Raw genomic sequence first — 21,012 nt, 5'->3', positions numbered from 1 at the left:
CATCTGGTGTATACTTACATTGTTAATTTAGGAGGAGTGGAGATTGTCTCTCAGGAAGGTGTCTAGTGAATTTTTATCTGCTTTTTGAACAGTTATATTTTTAGTTTATTTTTAGAGGCTTTGGGGATTACAGTGTTCAATCTCAGTATAACAACCCTGTGTTCACTAATATCTGTATCCATTTTGAAGCTTGCCATTCGCTCAGGATTATTTTTTGTTGAGAGGTCTAACATATTTTCACAACTGTGTACTATTAATGGGGGCTCATGAACTAATTGCTCAAAATAATTTCAGAGAATGCATTTAACACAATTTCAGATGATGTTTTTTGCATACCTGTGGATTTAAACTTTTTTTTTTACCAACATACTGAGGGTAAATTAAAGACACTACCAGATATAATTGTATGAGTCTGGGACGTGTTTGAAATTAGACTCAATTTTTATTTGGAACTTTCAGCGATTGTATCATCTGAGATGAGAGGTCGTTAAAGGGATCCAATTATTATTTTATTTCAGTTGCCAAGAATGACCTCTACCCGTACCAGCTCACAGGAACTATTCACTTCAATTTCACTACAAGATAAACGACTTGTAAGAGCAACAAACATGCCACTGCAAACTGTGTTTAGCCTATCCTTTTTTTAACACCATTAGGTCCTTCACAAAAATTTCAGCTGAACTGATCTCCAGCTTTAGCCAGCTTTCAGTGCCTATAATGATTTGAGCGTTGGTGCTTTCTATTAGCACTTGGAGCTCTGGTACTTTCCCAAATAGCTACGACAATTTACAACTTTTATACCAGTGGTTCCTGGATCTACATCCTTCCTGTGTTCGACCTGCACCCTTTGTGACTGAAGCCTTTTTTGTGTTTTCCTGAGACCCTATAACCTAAAAACTGCACAGTCCACGTCACACAGACCTTGCTGCCTCTGTAGCTGCCTCCTGCATGTTGTGGACTCCTGACCTATCAGAGGAATCCAAAACTCGATCACCTTATCGCAGGGGTGGGCAAACGTTGCACGCGGCTCATGAGCACACAACGCTGCACATGTGCTGCTCATGTGCAATCGTCGAACGAGACAGTGGCGACAGCCAGCAGGTTCCGGCAGTGTAGTACCAGGCTAAGCTGCGGACATTGAAGTGAAGTGAACGTGAACGTTGTATTTCAAGAACCGGGAAATGCAGAGTGAATCAAGGAAATGGAGAAGTGGAGATTTGCTATCTTTTAAAAAGGAATGGGAGAATCATTTTTTGTTTGTGCAAAAACGTGAAAATTCGAAATGTATAATATGTGACAGTACTCTTGCCGGTCAGCGGAAGTTTTTTTATTGAACGCCATTATAATAAATTTCATCATGTTCCCGTACTTAGTGCAATAAAAGAGGAATTTCTCAAGCGATTTGGGGATATATCATACTTATCCCAAGGTTTTGAATAGTTCTCGAGACAATTTACTGTTTCTGTAAATGATATTCATCCCAATTTGCAAATGGAATTAATAGATCTACACTGTAGATTCTACAGCGTAATTCTCGTCTTAGAGACAAGTTCCTTTTGGCAAGATGTGTTATAGATTTTTACCACGACTTTCCACAGCAAGAGTTTCGCCTTCTCCACCGTGAAGCCGCAAAGATAATGTCAATGTTTGGCTCGACATACGTTTGTGAGAGACTTTTCTCTGTTATGAGAATTAATAAGTCTCGGTTAAGAGCAAAAATACAGGGAGCGAAAGACTATTTACAATTTGTACAGAAACCAGATGGCAGTTATAAGAGTCGAGGGGCATGAAAGGGAAGCAGTGGTTGGGAAAGGAGTGAGACAGGGTTGTAGCCTCTCCCCGATGTTATTCAATCTGTATATTGAGCAAGCAGTAAAGGAAACAAAAGAAAAATTCGGAGTAGGTATTAAAATTCATGGAGAAGAAGTAAAAACTTTTAGGTTCGCCAATGACATTGTAATTCTGTCAGAGACAGCAATGGACTTGGAAGAGCAGTTGAACGGAATGGACAGTGTCTTGAAAGGAGGATATAAGATGAACATCAACAAAAGCAAAACGAGGATAATGGAATGTAGTCAAATTAAATCGGGTGATGCTGAGGGGATTAGATTAGGAAATGAGACACTTAAAGTAGTAAAGGAGTTTTGCTATTTAGGGAGTAAAATAACTGATGATGGTCGAAGTAGAGAGGATATAAAATGTAGAGTGGCAATGGCAAGGAAATCGTTTCTGAAGAAGAGAAATTTGTTAACATCGAGTATAGATTTAAGTGTCAGGAAGTCGTTTCTGAAAGTATTTGTAATGAGTGTAGCCATGTATGGAAGTGAAACATGGACGATAACCAGTTTAGACAAGAAGAGAATAGAAGCTTTCGAAATGTGGTGCTACAGAAGAATGCTGAAGATACGGTGGGTAGATCGCATAACTAATGAGGAGGTATTGAATAGGATTGGGCAGAAGAGAAGTTTGTGGCACAACTTGACTAGAAGAAGGGATCGGTTGGTAGGACATGTTTTGAGGCATCAAGGGATCACAAATTTAGCATTGGAGGGCAGCGTGGAGGGTAAAAATCGTAGAGGGAGACCAAGAGATGAATACACTAAACAGATTCAGAAGGATGTAGGTTGCAGTAGGTACTGGGAGATGAAGAAGCTTGCACAGGATAGAGTAGCATGGAGAGCTGCATCAAACCAGTCTCAGGACTGAAGACCACAACAACAACAACAAGAGCAAACATCAGTAATGAAAATTTACATAACTGTTTGCGTTTGTCTGTCTGTAGAAATTTTGTTCCAGACATTAAACGTATTGTAAACTCCACCTGTGATAATCAAATAAAACGTATCGTAGGTAATAGGTACTCTTCAAACCATGATTTATTTCAAGCACTCCTGCTAACCTTATTCCATCATTCAATAAAGCAAGCTATAAAAACAAAACGCATTACAGAGGAAGAAGCACAGAGACGGTATGGTGGGGAGTGGAGAGAAGCAAGTGGCCAGCTTGCCCCTGTGTGCACGCAGAACACCTGTTAACTGCACACGGGCAAGTGCACCGCACACGTGCAGGATTCCTACCCGCCCCTGCCTTATGGTGTGCAAGTCGAGACATCTGCAGGCTACACGGTCGCAGAACCGTCCGGGCCTCTGATTGAGACCCTCCACTTGGCTCTGTAGCAGAGGTCCGCAATCGGTCTTGTCGACTATGCTGCATATTGTGAGATCTGCTTTCATCTCCCGAGCAAGACTAGCAGCCTTTAACACATCAGACAGCAGCTCGAAACCAGAGAGAATCTCTTCCAGTCCAAAGCAACACACATCATTGGTAACAATGTGAGCCACCACCTGGAGCTGGCTGCACCCTCTGATTTTCATGGCATCCAGAAGGGCACGTTCCATGTCTGGAATGACTCCACCAGGTATGACTGGGTGTTTGTGTTGTCCTCATCATTTCATGATCATCATTAAAGTGGCGAGATTGGGCTGAGCAAAGGTTCGGAATTTGTACGGGCGCTGATAACCGCGCAGTTGAGCGCCCCGCAAACCAAACGTCATCATCATCATCATCATCATCATCCACCCGGTATGCACATGGAGTGCACATTGGCAGCCATGTTCTTAAGGTGTCCCCACAACATGCCTAACATTGAAGCATTCATCGGTGTACTGTATCTCGTACTGTTGCATATACACTGCGCACGACTGTTCCAACTAACAGTGTTATTTTTTCTACAAAGACCCATGCTTTTACACTGATTTCTACTACTGTACGTACAAATACATATAACAACATTATGAAAAGAATGGATTGCTACTCACAATATAGAGGATATGCTGAATTGCAGGCAGGCACAGCAAAAAGACTGCTGCACAGTTAAACTTTTGGCCAAAAGGCCTTCTTCTGAAGGAGAAAACACACAAAAATTCACATGAGCACAACTCACATGCACACGACCAGTCTCTGGTCACTGTGATTGTGGTTGTGATTTTGTGTGTGTGTGTGTGTGTGTGTGTGAGAGAGAGAGAGAGAGAGAGAGACTGATTTGAGTATTAGATTAGTGGACTTACTTCCTCCAAAAATGTCATCTGCAATATTTTTCTCAACACAATATGTAAATAATATATATATATATATATATATAGTTAATAATGTCAATTACTTTGTGGCACACTTATTGTAAAGCATAAAAAGGTTGAAGAAAGTTTCTTCTACTAATTCCTTTACAAATTCTGATATTTTAACCATAGTCTATGTAGGATGCTTTGTAACCAAACTGTACACATGTTGCACTGTTTTGCTTTCTTTGGCAGGCACATGTTAATCATATTACAATACTTTACTGCCTGCTCCTCTCCTGTTGAAAGTAACTTTTGGTCATCTGCTTGCTTCAGGTATATAAAAACGTGGGGAAAGAGGTGAGGAGTATGTTAGAAGTCAAGGACATTAAAGTGGAGGGAACATGTCAAGTGAGTATCATTACAATATACTGGTAAACAACGATACTCTTCTCCACTTATGTTCTCATTGGAATATATTTAATATTTCGTTTGTATAATGATATCATAGATTATTTTATTGCTGGTTCATTATAAATCATAAAAAGAATAAAGAAGGTTTCTTTCATTAATTACTTTAAAAAATTCAATATTTTATCTAACAAAGGAAAATCCATGTGGTTTCAGTTGTCCAAGACTGCCGTTGTGTGTGAGTTGCATTTGCGTGAGTATGTGTGTGTATATGTGTGTCTATTGTTGACAAAGGGCATTGGCCGAAAGCTTTTAGTTGTGCCTATCTGCGACTCAATATTTTATCTGTTGTCTGTGTAGAACCATCCATTCTTGTTCACATTGTTTAAAGTAGTCATTATCAGTTTTACAAGACTGTTTTTGAGCTCTTGTACTACTGTTGTTCTCGCACTTCTTTTAAAATGAGATTTTGTATTGGTGTAAATTTCTTTAATGCTGTAGGCGTGAATTGCCTTTATATTCTTTTTTTTCCAATAAATCTTTAAACACATTGTAATTTCATTTACAGGTAAATACTCTCAATGCAACATTGTTTATTAACATCCTGCAAAAATAAGAATACAGAGTGTTTCATAAGAGCATGCAAAAATGTAACAGGACATAGAGAACGCTCCAACGAAACAATTTTAGGTAGGGAACCTGGCGTCGGAAAAGCTAGCTTAAGTAGGTATGTAAGTAACCTTGTCAACTGCTTGTTTAACATTACTGTTTACCGGCTTACTTACAACTAACACGTGTAGTAGCTTACACATACCGTGCTGCTTATTTACATGTACATTCCTTATTTCCTGCAAGGAAATAAGGTGGGTCTGTTGTATCGTCTTTCCATTGTCCCACAACAAAACATGCTATGAATCAAGGATGGACCCATTCACTACCCAGTGCTTTTCAGAGACATACAGTACAATACAATGGAGCAGTACCGGTACAGTTTTGCAAAACTCATTGACATGCACCTTGTGTATGGGGAAGTACATTGCAATGCTCTCACTGCTGAAAGGCTGTACAGGGAGCGATTTCCTAACTGGCTTCATCCGTCACAATGAGTGTTTATTTCTCTCCATTGATGAATGTAGGAGACTGGTTCATTGGAGAGGATAAACAAGGGACGTAGCGATGTGAGGACCACTCGCACACCTGATTTTGAAGAGGAGGTGCTGCAACGTGTTGCAGCAGACCCCACTACAAGTACTCATCGTATTTCATGTGAAATAAGCACAGCACATGCTAGCATGTGATGAGTACTCTACGAACAACAATTACGCCTAGAATGAGATTTTCACTCTGCAGCGGAGTGTGCGCTGATATGAAACTTCCTGGCAGATTAAAACTGTGTGCCGAACCGCGACTCGAACTCGGGACCTTTGCCTTTCGCGGGCTAGTGCTCTACCAACTGAGCTACCCAAGCACGACTCACGCCCCGTCCTCACAGCTTTTCTTCTGCCAGTACCTCGTCTCCTACCTTCCAAACTTTACAGAAGCTCTCCTGTGAACCTTGCAGAACTAGCACTCCTGAAAGAAAGGAGTTGGTAGAGCACTTGTCCGCAAAAGGCAAAAGTCCCGAGTTTGAGTCTCGGTCCAGCACACAGTTTTAATCTGCCACGAAGTTTCATATCAGCACACACTCCGCAGCAGAGTGAAAATCTCATTCTGGAAACATCCCCCAGGCTGTGGCTAAGCCATGTCTCCACAATATCCTTTCTTTCAGGAATGCTAGTTCTGCAAGGTTCGCAGGAGAGCTTCTGTAAAGTTTGGAAGGTAGGAGACGAGGTACTGGCAGAAGTAAAGCTGTGAGGACGGGGCGTGAGTCGTGCTGGAGTAGCTCAGTTGGTAGAGCACTTGCCTACGAAAGGCAAAGGTCCCGAGTTCGAGTCTCGGTCCGGCACACAGTTTTAATCTGCCCAGGAAGTTTCAATTACACCCATATCACCCACTACGAGTCCATGTAGTGCTTGTGACTGACTTTGCACCAAGGGCGCATTGTGCCAGCGGTTGCTCCAACAGTGGATCGATCCACCAGATTTCCTCCAAATCGTGGTGCTTACTGACAAGACCTCAGATGATCGTGATGGTATTTCAAACGGCAGGAATAGCCGTATGTGTGATGAGGAAATCCCTCACGCTGTAGTAGTCGCATCATCAAGTACATTTTGCTGTGAGTATCTGGGCAGGCATTGTAGGTGGCAGTCCCATTGGGCCATATCATCTACCTGGCTGTCTGAATGGCTGCCTGTACTTGAGATTCGTGCAAAGAGCTCTACCTAAATTGTTGGAGAACGTACCCTTGGCTGTTTGTGAGAGGATGTGGATACAACATGACGATGTGCCACCTCATATCCGTGTGGATGTCCACAACCGTCTCAGTGCTGTATTTCCTGGTCACTGGGTTGGAAGGGTAGTTCCTATTCCAAGGCCTGCAAGGTCACCTGACCTGAATCCACTTGATTATTTCCTATGGGCATATCTAAATTGACTTGTGTATCAGTCCCCAGTGGATACGGAGATGGAATTACTTGCCAGAATTGTAGCTGCCTGTGATGTGATTCGAAACGTGCCAGGGATATTTGTGAGGCTGCGTCAGAACCTTGTTTTCAGATGTCATGCTTGCATTGGGGTGGATGACTGTCAGTTTCAGCACATTTTGTAAGTCACAGTTCAAATGGCACGTTCATTGTGACAGTGGTGTTACTTGCAGTTAACTGTAACTAATGTAAACAAAAAAGTATACAGTAATGTGATTTTATTCCTATGATATCCTTGAGCTTTCTTCTGTGATCCCAGGTTCCCTACCTCAAATCGTTCAGTGAAGCATCCTCTATGTCGTGTTAAATTTTTCCACACTCTCACAGAAACACACTGTATGTTGTCCATAGCAAATCTGTTCGTGCAGTCTAGATTTTTTGCAAGTAGCTGCTGAAAACATGGGGATGAAAAATGGTCTATCAAAGGCAGATCCAATAAACTTACTGTGACATGCGATGCATTCTCCATCACTGGAAATTAGTTTTCCGGGCTCTCATCTGTTAGAGAGGCACAAAAATTATTAGGTCACTAAAAAGTAATAACCATGCTGAGCAAGTTGGTATCTCTACTAAAGTACGGACATCTTGTGCTGTTTTGAGTTACTTTTGCAACCAGTCATTGAGTCAAGATGTATTTTCTGGATTACTGAAGTATTTTATTTTCTTATGTTAAGTTCCATAGACCAAACTGAGGAAAAATCTCTGTGGTCATGGAATGAGTCAGTACATGAAAGTACATGAAATTAACATAAATAAAATAAAATGTAGACAAATCCTAAGCAGATAACAGATTGCAAATATATCTTACCATAAGGAAGAACATACACAGGAATTAGCTCAATTTTATCAAGAACTCCCTGACAGAATAGGAGTGATCCACGAGGAAATTCTTCAATGTAAATTTTAATGTCTGATGATTAAAGAAAAGATCTTTTAATTCCTGTGGTAGCCTATTGAACTTTTTACAAGCCATGAACACCTCTTGAACTGCAGTATTTGACACATTCAAATGAAACTATATGGTTCCAGAAACCTTTACAAAACTCGAACATCTGTGATGTATATAGGGAGACTGAAGAGACAAATGAAAATTTTATGAATGCATATGATTTATTTACCAGTGTGTTAATATAATTACTTATATATTTGCACCTGGAGTGGACATAAGTAAGAGCGATGCATAACAAAGTATTTTTGTTATACTTATCTTGTAATTCGCCTGAGTCGGGTAGCTGGTGATTCCTTCTAATTAAAACTCCAGGTCATACAATTTGTGGAGGTTTATTTGTTGATCATAACATTTTTCCAAAGTCATTGCAGAATACATCAAACTTCAAATATAGTCTCTTTGACAATCCAACAGCTGACGGACTTGACTTACTGACCAAAAAGACTTGAGTACAAAGTGAACCTCAAGGCAAACTGATGCTGCATTGCCGTGTTTGCTTATATATATTCCAAACAATAAGTCTTCATATTATGTTACAATAAAAAGTTACAAACATACGAAAGGTTGACAATCAGATTACTTAGAGCATAAAATATTAGTTTATTACAGATGAGTTTAGAGTTAGAAATTGTACAATTTAAGATTGAAAATTAAATATGACTTTTACATTAATGCATTTCATTAATTTAATAAATACAAATCAATTATCGATCAGAAAATACAGGGCTATTACAAATGATTGAAGCGATTTCATAAATTCACTGTAGCTCCATTCATTGGCGTATGGTCACGACACACTACAGATACGTAGAAAAACTCATAAAGGTTTGTTCGGCTGAAGCCGCACTTCAGGTTTCTGCCGCCAGAGCACTCGAGAGCGCAGTGAGACAAAATGGCGACAGGAGCCGAGAAAGCGTATGTCGTGCTTGAAATGCACTCACATCAGTCAGTCATAACAGTGCAACGACATTTCAGGACGAAGTTCAACAAAGATCCACCAACTGCTAACTCCATTCGGCGATGGTATGCGCAGTTTAAAGCTTCTGGATGTCTCTGTAAGGGGAAATCAACGGGTCGGCCTGCAGTGAGCGAAGAAACGGTTGAACGCGTGCGGGCAAATTTCACGCGTAGCCCGCGGAAGTCGACGATTAAAGCAAGCAGGGAGCTAAACGTACCACAGCCGACGGTTTGGAAAATCTTACGGATAAGGCTAAAGCAGAAGCCTTACCGTTTATAATTGCTACAAGCCCTGACACCCGATGACAAAGTCAAACGCTTTGAATGTTCGGCGCGGTTGCGACAGCTCGTGGAAGAGAATGCGTTCAGTGCGAAACTTGTTTTTGGTGATGAAGCAACATTTTTTCTTAATGGTGAAGTGAACAGACACAATGTGTGAATCTGGGTGGTAGAGAATCCTCACGCATTCGTGCAGCAAATTCGCAATTCACCAAAAGTTAACGTGTTTTGTGCGATCTCACGGTTTAAAGTTTACGGCCTCTTTTTCTTCTGCAAAAAAAACGTTACAGGACACGTGTATCTGGACATACTGGAAAATTGGCTATGCCACAACTGGAGACCGACAGCGCCGACTTCATCTTTCAACAGGATGGTGCTCCACTGCACTTCCATCATGATGTTCGGCATTTCTTAAACAGGAGATTGGAAAACCGATGGATCGGTCATGGTGGAGATCACGATCAGCAATTCATGTCATGGCCTCCACGCTCTCCTGAGTTAACCCCGTGCGATTTCTTTCTATGGGGTTATGTGAAAGATTCAGTGTTTAAACCTCCTCTACCAAGAAACGTGCCAGAACTGCGAGCTCGCATCAACGATGCTTTCGAACTCATTGGTGGGGACATGCTGCGCCGAGTGTGGGAGGAACTTGATTATCGGCTTGATGTCTGCCGAATCACTAAAGGGGCACATATCGAACATTTGTGAATGCCTAAAAAAACTTTTTGAGTTTTTGTGTGTGTGTGCAAAGCATTGTGAAAATATCTCAAATAATAAAGTTACTGTAGAGCTGTGAAATCGCTTCAATCATTTGTAATAACCCTGTATTGCTAACATTTACGTAAAAATTATATATAAAAACAAAGATGAGGTGACTTACCGAACAAAAGGACAGGTATACACTCGCACACACGCACATATCCATCCACACATACAGACACAAGCTTGTGTCTGTATGTGTGGATGGATATGTGCGTGTGTGCGAGTGTATACCTGTCCTTTTTTCCCCCTAAGGTAAGTCTTTCCGCTCCCGGGATTGGAATGACTCCTTACCCTCTCCTTTAAAACCCACTTCCTTTCGTCTTCCCCTCTCCTTCCCTCTTTCCTGATGAGGCAACAGTTTGTTACGAAAGCTTGAATTTTGTGTGTATGTTTGTGTTTGTTTGTGTGTCTATCGACCTGCCAGCGCTTTTGTTCGGTAAGTCACCTCATCTTTGTTTTTATATATAATTTTTCCCACGTGGAATGTTTCCTTCCATTATAGTAACATTTACGTAATATACACACAAGTTGTTTAACCTCTTTAATGGCTCATAACTTTGAAACATGCATCCAAACGTAAGTAATGGAGTTAATTACATGTACTAACAATGATCAATTAATTATTTTAGTAATGGTATTAATTCTGGTTTACAAATTTGGGTTTTGAAATTACATACCACTTAAAATTACGTGAATTTAAATTTGGTTCTTGCTTTTTGATCGATTTGCAATAACTTTTTCAAACTGAACTTTCGAGATGTAATTGCAGTTAATTAACAAAAGTAACAGAAAGTACCGATATCCGGCTACAAATTCCGAGTATCAAATATTATAGTAATGCTGGGGGGGGGGGGGGGGGGTGTTACAGTTTCCTGCTCACTATACAGATAAACTAACCACTATGCCACCCTCGCCCAGCGGCTTGGTACAACAGTGCATTGACTACCCCAGCATGCCTCCCTCCTGAATCCAAACTCTCATTTACACCTCAGCCCACTTGGTATTCCCCTATGCCTGGGTTTCGGACAGTATCCCCAGTTTCTTTCGGTGCTGAGGTGCTATTCCAATAAAGTTCAAGAGCCTCTGCAGTGTTGTTCGAGTTTACAGGAATTCTAAGTGGCAAAGGTGTGACCGGGAACTTGGACTGAGGTGGGCGGCATGCTAGGGTGGTCCGTGCCAGTCGTACAAAGCCACTGTGCCAGGGTGGCGTAGTGGTCACTGCATCTGCCTAGTGAGCAGAAGACCTGGGTATGAATCCCAGACTTGGTGCAAAATTTCATTTATTGCTTCGGTCTGCATATACAGGGTGGTCCATTGATCGTGACCGGGCCAAATATCTCATGAAAAAAGCATCAAACGAAAAAACTACAAAGAACAAAACTTGTCTAGCTTGAACGGGGAAACCAGATGGCACTATGGTTGGCCCGCTAGATGGTGCTGCCATAGGTCAAATGGATATCAGCTGCGTTTTTTAAAATAGGAACCCCCATCTTTTATTACATATTCGTGTAGTACATAAAGAAATATGAATGTTTTAGTAGGACCACTTTGTTCGCTTTGTGATAGATGGTGTTGTAATAGGCACAAACGCATAATTGTGTGGTATCATGTAACATTCTGCCAGTACGGACGGTATTTGCTTTGAGATACATTACCTGTGTTAAAATAGACTGTTTACCAATTGCGGAAAAGGTCGATATCGTGTTGATGTATGGCTATTGTGATCAAAATGCCCAATGGGTGTGTGCTATGTATGCTGCTCGTTATCCAGGACGACATCATCCAAGTGTCTGGACCGTTCGCCGGATAGTTAAGTTCTTTAAGGAAACAGGAAGTTTCACCATGACCTGCAACCAATGATGATGCCCAAGTAGGTGTTTTAGCTGCTGTCGCGGCTAATCCGCACATCAGTAGCAGACAAATTACACAGGAATCGGGAATCTCGAAAATGTTGGTGTTGAGAATGCTACATCAACATCGATTGCACCTGTACCATATTTCTATGCACCAGGAATTGCATGGGGACGACTTTTAACGTCGTGTACAGTTCTGCCACTGGGCACAAGAGAAATTACGGGACGATGACAGATTTTTTGCACGCGTTCTATTTAGTGACGAAGCGCCATTCACCAACAGCGGTAACGTAAACTGGCGTAATATGCACTACTGAGCAACGGAAAATCCACGATGGCTGCGACAAGTGGAACATCAGTGACCTTGGCGGGTTAATGTATGGTCCGGCATTAAGGGAGGAAGGATAATTGGCCCCCATTTTATCGATATCAATCTAAATGGTGCAATGTATGCTGATTTCTTACGTAATGTTCTACCGATGTTACTACAAGATGTTTCACTGCATGACAGAATAGCGATGTACTTCCAACATGATGGGTGTCCGGCATATAGCTCGTGTGCAATTGAAGCGGTATTGAATAGCATATTTTGTGACAGGTGGATTTCTCATCGAAGCACCACACCATGGCCCGTACGTTCACCGGATCTGACGTCCCCGGATTTCTTTCTGTGAGGAAAGTCGGAGGATATTTGCTATCGTGATCCACCGACAATGCCTGACAACATGCGTCAGCGCATTGTCAATGCATGTGCAAACATTATGGAAAGCGAAATACTCGCTGTTGAGAGGAATGTCATTACACGTATTGCTAAATGCATTGAGGTTGATGGACATCATTTTGAGCATTTATTGCATTAATGTGGTATCTACAGATAATCACGCTGTAACAGCATGTGTTCTCAGAAATGATAAGTTCACAAAGGTACATGTATCACATTGGAACAATCGAAATAAAATGTTCAAATGTACATACGTTCTGTATTTTAATTTAAAAGACCTGCCTGTTACCAACTGTTCATCTAAAATTGTGAGCCGTATGTTTTTGGCTATTACAGCACCATCAATCGCAAAGCAAAAAAAGTGGTCTAACTAAAATGTTCATATTTCCTTACATACTACACAAATATGTAATGAAAAATGGGATTCCTATTTAAAAAAGCGCAGTTGATATCCGTTTGACCCATGGCAGTGCCATCTAGCGGGCCAACCATAGTGCCATCTGGTTTCCCCCTTCAAACTAGACAAGTTTCATTCTTTGTAGTTTTTTCGCTTGACACTTATTTCGTGAGATTTTGGCCTGTTCACGACCAATGGACCTCCCTGTATACATTTGATACACTGCCTATTCTGCTGTTGTAAAAAGTGGAGATAAGCAACTGACCACCTTCCCGTGTTCTCAAAAGTTTATGAAGAAGTAGCTTACTGCGAAATACAGGACTGTCTCTCTCACGTGGGAAATTATGGATTGGCCCATTTGATTTTCTTCACATTGGTTTGGTCCTTTAAGTCCATGGAGTCTTCATTGGGTTGGCACCACTGCATTGCAAGGCCTTAATTTTTCATCATTCATTTTTTTTTTCTTCAGTTATCAGGTTGATTATTGTGAACAGGAGCTTGTATGTCAGTAACAGTTCATTTTGGCCATTTTGAAGGCTAATTGGTGCAGAGTGTCAGGCAGGGAAAATTGAACACTTTTGACTCATTTTACACTTCAATTTTAATCGGGCATCTAATTCTGCAGACGCCATGAGAAGAATGTGCGGTGTTTATGTGAGGGAAGCATGTGCTGAGAGGATGACACGGAAATGCTTTTCTTGTTTTTGAAAAGGAAAATTTGACTTGTGTGATGAACAATATTCAGAAAAAATTCTTCATTTTATTGAAAACTCCTAAGTCAGTTGCTTCACAATAATCCTTGCAAAAACGCCTCAGAAATCGGCACAATTTGTGGTATGTAATCACACAATCATTGCACGCCATTTGCATTCATTGGTAATGTGCAAAAATTGGGCACATGGGTACCACATGTGTAAAGCGAAGTTAGCAGATATTGGTGAATAACTGTATTTTCATCTTTGCTGGCCTGTTACTGTTTGACTCACAGTAGGCACAAGCCATTTCTTGGATTCATTGTTACAAATCGCAAGAAATGGTGCCTGTATGTGAATATAAAAAAGAGGAAAGAGTGGCTGAGACCATCGAAAAAACGAGGATGTTGCAGCCCCTCAAAAAATTGTGTTGTGCTGTTTGGTGAAATCAGATGGACATCCTTCAATATGTATTGTCACGAAGTAATGAAACAATAACAACTGTTGTTGCTATTTTGAACAACTATGGTGAATTGCTGTTGCTGCTGAGAACAAAACATGTGTTGAACCTTTTTTGTTACTCCACAGTAGTGCACACTTACATATGGCCAGAACCATCTCAGACGCAATTACTGGGCTTGATTTTGAAGCACTTCTTCACCTTTCACATTCACCAGACTTAGCCCAGTCTCTCTCTCCAGTAACATTCAGGTACAAGTGATTCATGATGAAGTTTCTCTTAACAAGTGGTTAACAGATTTCTTCACCTCAAAACTGTGAAAATTCTACAGAGAGAGGCATAGAACTCTGATGTACCTCCACTCATGATGCACGATTTCAGAGATCGTGCATCCACACAGTTCACAGGCTGGTTTATAGAGGCCACGTGGATTGCCCCCTGGCATGCTCTGGCGAGCCACCAAAGAAACAGTATTATTTAAGTGATCGCAAATGAGTGCTCAACCTATTCTGTAACCTGTGTCATTGTTGTCCAGTCTGTGTGTTCAATACTAGACAGCCTGCACTTCATTGTATCTTACATTTTCTGTATAGAGTACTGTTTTCCATAAAGCACATTTATTCTTGCTATAGCAAACTCTTACCTGAATGCTGGGGGGGTGGTCATTGACAAAGATTGTGATTACGTCACTGAATAAATTATGATGTAGTGTATCAGTCGTGTTATTGTGTATTCTGATGTAATGTAATAATAGAGGGAAACATTCCAAATGGGAAAAATATATCTAAAAACAAAGATGATGTGACTTACCAAACGAAAGCGCTGGCACTTCGATAGACACACAAACAAACACAAACATACACACAAAATTCAAGCTTTCGCAACAAACTGTTGCCTCATCAGGAAAGAGGGAAGGACGAAAGGATGTGGGTTTTAAGGGAGAGGGTAAGGAGTTATTCCAATCCCGGGAGCGGAAAGACTTACCTTAGGGGGAAAAAAGGACGGGTATACACTCGCACACACACATATCCATCCACACATATACAGACACAAGCATATGTCTGCTTGTGTCTGTATATGTGTGGATGGATATGTGTGTGTGTGCGAGTGTATACCCGTCCTTTTTTCCCCCTAAGATAAGTCTTTCCACTCCCGGGATTGGAATGACTCCTTACCCTCTCCCTTAAAACCCACATCCTTTCGTCCTTCCCTCTCCTTCCCTCTTTCCTGATGAGGCAACAGTTTGTTGCGAGAGCTTGAATTTTGTGTGTATGTTTGTGTTTGTTTGTGTGTCTATCGAAGTGCCAGCGCTTTCGTTTGGTAAGTCACATCATCTGATGTAGTGTAAGGTATTTTATATTAGTAACATCATGGCATTGTAAAAACAACACAAACATCTGCTCCAATTGTGTAGTAATAGGATTTCGAGCTAAGTACCTGAAAAAAAAGTAGAAGATTTCTGAGCATTGTTAAGCTGTAAACATTTGCAACTTATTTGACAATTGCTGGTAGGTGAGTGTGTAGCATAAAAGTTTTGTGATTGTAAAATTAGAGAACCAAATTTTGATAGTAGGTAATCTTTTTTTATTTACGTTCAATATTTATTGACAACAATATTATAAAAAAGATAGTGCTACTCACCATGTAGAGGAGACACTGACTTGCAGACAGGCACAATTAAAAAGGTGTTATGCATTTAAGCTTTCAGCCAAAAGACCATCTTAGCAACTCACACACACATGGCCACAGATGGGGCAGCCTCAGCTGGACTTCTCTACTGTGAAGGCAATATATGATCTCAGAGAGAGAATTCTGGCAGAGCTAAACAACAAACATTACTGTTTTGGCATTTTCTGTCATCTTGCTAACCCTGTTGATTGTGTAGACCAGGAAATTGGAAATTTGTGGTAAGATTTTATGGGACCAAACTGCTTGGTTCATAGGTCCATAAGTGTACATACTACTTAATCTAATTTAAAGTAACTTACACCTAGGACAACACACACACATCCATGCCCGAGGGAGGACTCGAACCGCTGACGGAGGGAGCCACGCGGACCGTCACAAGACGCCTCAGACCGCGTGGCTACCCCCGTGGCTGTAGACCAGGCACGGGGAACCTTTGCCGACCTGCAGGCGGGATTCACATACTTACTTAAGCTTGTGGACCACCTTGTCACATGACATGGCAACAACACTCCTCCTGCATAGTGTAAAACTATATAGCCTGTGACTTAAATCTTTATGGGGTTATGTGCCAATGTGAATGGCACTGCTTCTCTGAATACCCATGCCAACAAATTAAGCCTCAAAACATTCATTTTTGACAGCACATATATTCATTCTATGTTCTCCCCATCGATGGTTACATTTATTTGACTTGTTTATATACAACATTTTACAGTAGCTGTCTTAAAAATTTCTGCAGCACCTCACTCTCTGTACCACAAATTTCCCCAAACAGCCTGGAGAGAAACCAATTGTGGACTAGATCCGGCCCGCAGGTTGCCGTTTGCCCACCTGTGGTACAGACCTTAAAATTCTACTATGAAAACTACAATGGTATGGCATTAAAGGACAATACCTTGCATGGGTCGAGTCCTATCTTAAAATTAGAAAATGGAGATTCACATTAGAAAATGATACAACAGGAGTAAGACTAAATTCAGAGTGAGAAAACATTAAATATAGTGTGGCACAGGGTTTTGTGCTGACCTGCTCTTTGTCTACATAAATGGTTTGCTCAGGAACAGTGTAGGTTTCTTCAAAAACTGTAATGTTTGCTGATGTCACAAGTATGTTGATAAAGTGCCCAGTTGCAGACACAGGCAGGAGAATACACTGAACAGGGTGATAGATGGTCAACATTTAATCTTGTAAAAACTTGTATTATTCAACTCAACACAAATAAAAGTGGGTTACAGGTACCAGAAGTATAGCTCAGTGAATGTACGCTGGATGAGCATCCGTACATCAAGTTCCTGGGCGTCCAGATGGGCAACAAACAGTTTGTGCCTCCATGTAGATATACATGGTGTTTCAAAAATAATGACCTGATTTCAAAACTCCACATTTTTTTATATAAAGAAAGGTACTACCCACATGGTGTGAACTGCAAAAATACTGACATAATCTTAAAGTTTTACCTATACTGTTACAAATGCTCTATGTGTCCACCAGCAGCAGCACAAACAACATCTAGACACTATCTAAATTCATCATAAACTTATACAATGTATGTGCTTTTACAGAACTTATGACAGCTGTTACTCTTTGAAAATCCTTCTGGTTGATCTCTTGTCTCGCATTTGATATAAGTACCACCCTTCTTTTTCTCATTACTTTCACATGTCTTCTATGTTTTGATAAATTTCACTGCTACTTCATAGTTTTCAACTTTCCATAGTTTTTTTTTTGTGGGCCTGATATTTTCCTAATAACTCGCCATTTTAGTACTTCTGATGTATCTAAATTATAGTATAATACTAGACATTCACTTGCCTACAGATATTTTGGCTTCACCACTGTATTGTAATGCCTCATTTTTGCATTTTTGTACAAGCCTTTTTTACTCTAAAGGTATTTAGTTACACCGAATGCCCTTCCTATTTTGTGTATTCACTCCTCTGTAACAGATATTTCCAAACCATTTTCTTTCATCATCTCCACGACATGTTTAAATTGTTTGACATTCGTTATTTTTCCTATAGCTGCTTGCAGAAATTTTGGTGCATTTTCAATGCTTGTAAAATTTTTTTCATGTAGGAATTCTTAAGCTGGTCCTGCTTGCTATTTCTTTTAAAAGGCTAATTTGTGTTGCAACAGGTGTCACACTTTCTGAAAGCATAGAAAAGTCATCTGCAAAAAATGTGAGAATAATAAATGAAAAGCACAATACTGCATATGTTTTACATGATTAATTTAATCAGTTAACCAGTTTTCAAGGCCATCATCAGATTTTAAATATCAAAGTCAAAGAAGTTCCAATGTTTATAAAGAATATTGACAAATATGTTCCTCTTCCTGACTAAGGCACAAACACACAGTAAAAGTCATCTTTAACAGAATGGTCACAATGTAATTAAAAAAGGTAAAAAGTTGAAAAATATATGAATATAAAGGGAGCAAACCTAGAAAAACATAACACTAAACTCAAAAAACAATGCCCATGTAACAGTTTGCATTAAATTAACAATCCCAATTTAAAAAATTAGGATTACTGCTAATGTCAGATGGAGTCACAGTCTGCAGATGGGCCACAGTGACTGGAGACAGTGGCCATGTATGTGTGTGTGTGTGTGTGTGCTTTGTGTGAACGTGTCCGAAGAAGAAATTTCTGTCCAAAAGCTTAATATTTTAGCAGTCTCTTTCATTGTGCATGTCTGTGACCCAGCGCCTCCTCTGTATCGTGAATAGCAATGTGTTCTTTCCGTATTGTAATTTTTATGCATTGTTATTTATAGAAGTTGACCAATTCTAACTGTTGTTGTTGTGGTCTTCAGTCCTGAGACTGGTTTGATGCAGCTCTCCATGCTACTCTATCCTGTGCAAGCTTCTTCATCTCCCAGTACCTACTGCAGCCTACATCCTTCTGAATCTGCTTAGTGTATTCACCTCTCGGTCTCCCTCTACGATTTTTACCCTCTATGCTGCCCTCCAATACTACAAAATTGGTGATCCCTTGATGCCTCAGAACATGTCCTACCAGCCGATCCCTTCTTCTAGTCAAGTTGTGTCACAAACTTCTCTTTTCCCCAATCCTATTCAATACCTCCCCATTAGTTATATGATCTACCCATCTAATCTTCAGCATTCTTCTGTAGCACCACATTTCGAAAGCTTCTATTCTCTTCTTGTCCAAACTATTTATCATCCATGTTCCACTTCCATACATGGCCAAGCTCCATATAAATACTTTCAGAAATGACTTCCTGACACTTAAATCTATACTCGATGTTAACAAATTTCTCTTCTTCAGAAACGATTTCCTTGCCATTGCCAGTCTACATTTTATATCCTCTCTACTTCGACCATCATCAGTTATTTTGCTCCCCAAATAGCAAAACTCCTTTACTACTTTAAGTGTCTCATTTCCTAATCTAATTCCCTCAGCGTCAACCGACTTAATTCGACTACATTCCATTATCCTCGTTTTGCTTTTGTTGACGTTCATCTTATATCCTCCTTTCAAGACACTGTCCATTCCGTTCAACTGCTCTTCTAAGTCCTTTGTTGTCTCTGACAGAATTACAATGTCATTGGCAAACCTCAAAGTTTTTATTTCTTCTCCGTGGATTTTAATACCTACTCCAAATTTTTCTTTTGTTTCCTTCCCTGCTTGCTCAATATACAGATTGAATAACATCGGGAAGAGGCTACAACCCTGTCTCACTACTTTCCCATTCACTGCTTCCTTTTCATGTCCCTCGACTCTTATAACTGCCATCTGGTTTCTGTACAAATTGTAAATAGCCTTTCGCTCCCTGTATTTTATCCCTACCACCTTCAAAATTTGAAAGAGAGTATTCCAGTCAACATTGTCAAAAGCTTTCTGCAAGTCTACAAATGCTAGAAATGTGGGTTTGCCTTTCCTTAATCTAGCTTTGAAGATAAGTTGTAGGGTCAGTATTGCCTCACATGTTCCAATATTTCTACGGAATCCAAACTGATCCTCCCCGAGGTCGGCTTCTACCAGTTTTTCCATTCGTCTGTAAAGAATTCGCATTAGTATTTTGCATCCGTGACTTATTAAACTGATTGTTCGGTAATTTTCACACCTGTCAACACGTGCTTTATTTGGGATTAGAATTATTATAAGTCTGAGGGTATTTCACCTGTCTCATACATCTTGCTCACCAGATGGTAGAGTTTTGTCAGGACTGGCTCTCCCAAGGCTGTCAGTAGTTCTAATGGAATGTTGTCTACTCCCGGGGCCTTGTTTCGACTCAGGTCTTTCAGTGCTCTGTCAAACTCTTCACACAGTATCGTATCTCCCATTTCATCTTCATCTAAATCCTCTTCCATTTCCATAATATTGTCCTCCAGTACATCACCCTTGTATAGACCCACTATATACTCCTTCCACCTTTCTGCTTTCCCTTCTTTGCTTAGAACTGGGTTTCCACTGAGCTCTTGATATTCATGAAAGTGATCCTTTTTTCTCCAAAGGTCTCTTTAATTTTCCTGTAGGCAGTATCTATCTTACCCATAGTGAGATAAGCCTCTACATCCTTACATTTGTCCTCTAGCTATCCCTGCTTAGCCATTTTGCACTTCCTGTCGATCTCGCTTTTGAGACGTTTGTATTTCTTTTCGCCTGCTTCATTTACTGCATTTTTATATTTTCTCCTTTCATCAATTAAACTCAATATTGCTTCTGTTACCCAAGGATTTGTACTAGCCCTCATCTTTTTACCTACTTGATTCTCTGCCGCCATCACTACTTCATCTCTGAGAACTACCCATTCTTCTTCTACTGTATTTCTTTCCCCCATTCCTGTCAATTGTTCCCTTATGCTCTCCCTGAAACTCTGTACGACCTCGGGTTCTTTCAGTTTATCCAGGTCCCATCTCCTTAAATTCCCACCTTTTTGCAGTTTCTTCAGTTTTAATCTACAGTTCATAACCAATAGATTGTGGTCAGAGTCCACATCTGCCCCTGGAAATGTCTTTCAATTTAAAACCTGGTTCGTAAATCTCTGTCTCACCATTATATAATCTATCTGAAACCTGTCATTATCTCCAGGCTTCTTCCATGTATCAATTCTAACTATGGCTCATTAATGTTGAAGTCGTAGGATACTACAATCTTTCATTTTGTGAAGCACAAAATTTTTCATTTCTGAACATTTAACACAAGTTGCCAATGTTTGCCCCACTTTGAAATTTTATCAA

The 21,012-nt window shown here is 40.4% G+C and overlaps 1 protein-coding gene across 2 annotated transcripts in view; it reads left to right on the top strand.

The window, feature by feature from the left end:
* Positions 1 to 21,012, top strand: part of LOC126426894 (zinc finger and SCAN domain-containing protein 12-like) — an 87,290-nt gene that overhangs the window by 53,669 nt on the left and 12,609 nt on the right. Inside the window, exon 6 of one of the 2 annotated variants that reach the window (XM_050088982.1) lies at positions 4,392 to 4,466. The exons of the other annotated variant lie outside the window; for it this stretch is intronic. Coding sequence (XP_049944939.1) covers positions 4,392 to 4,466 — 75 coding nt within the window. The remainder of the gene's footprint in view (positions 1 to 4,391; positions 4,467 to 21,012) is intronic. 2 annotated transcript variants of the gene reach the window in all.

The sequence above is a fragment of the Schistocerca serialis genome, chromosome 11 (assembly GCF_023864345.2).
Source record: "Schistocerca serialis cubense isolate TAMUIC-IGC-003099 chromosome 11, iqSchSeri2.2, whole genome shotgun sequence".
NCBI classification, from domain to species: domain Eukaryota; kingdom Metazoa; phylum Arthropoda; class Insecta; order Orthoptera; family Acrididae; genus Schistocerca; species Schistocerca serialis.
Note: the sequence above shows the minus strand (reverse complement) of the source record. Positions and strands in the feature narration are given on the sequence as shown.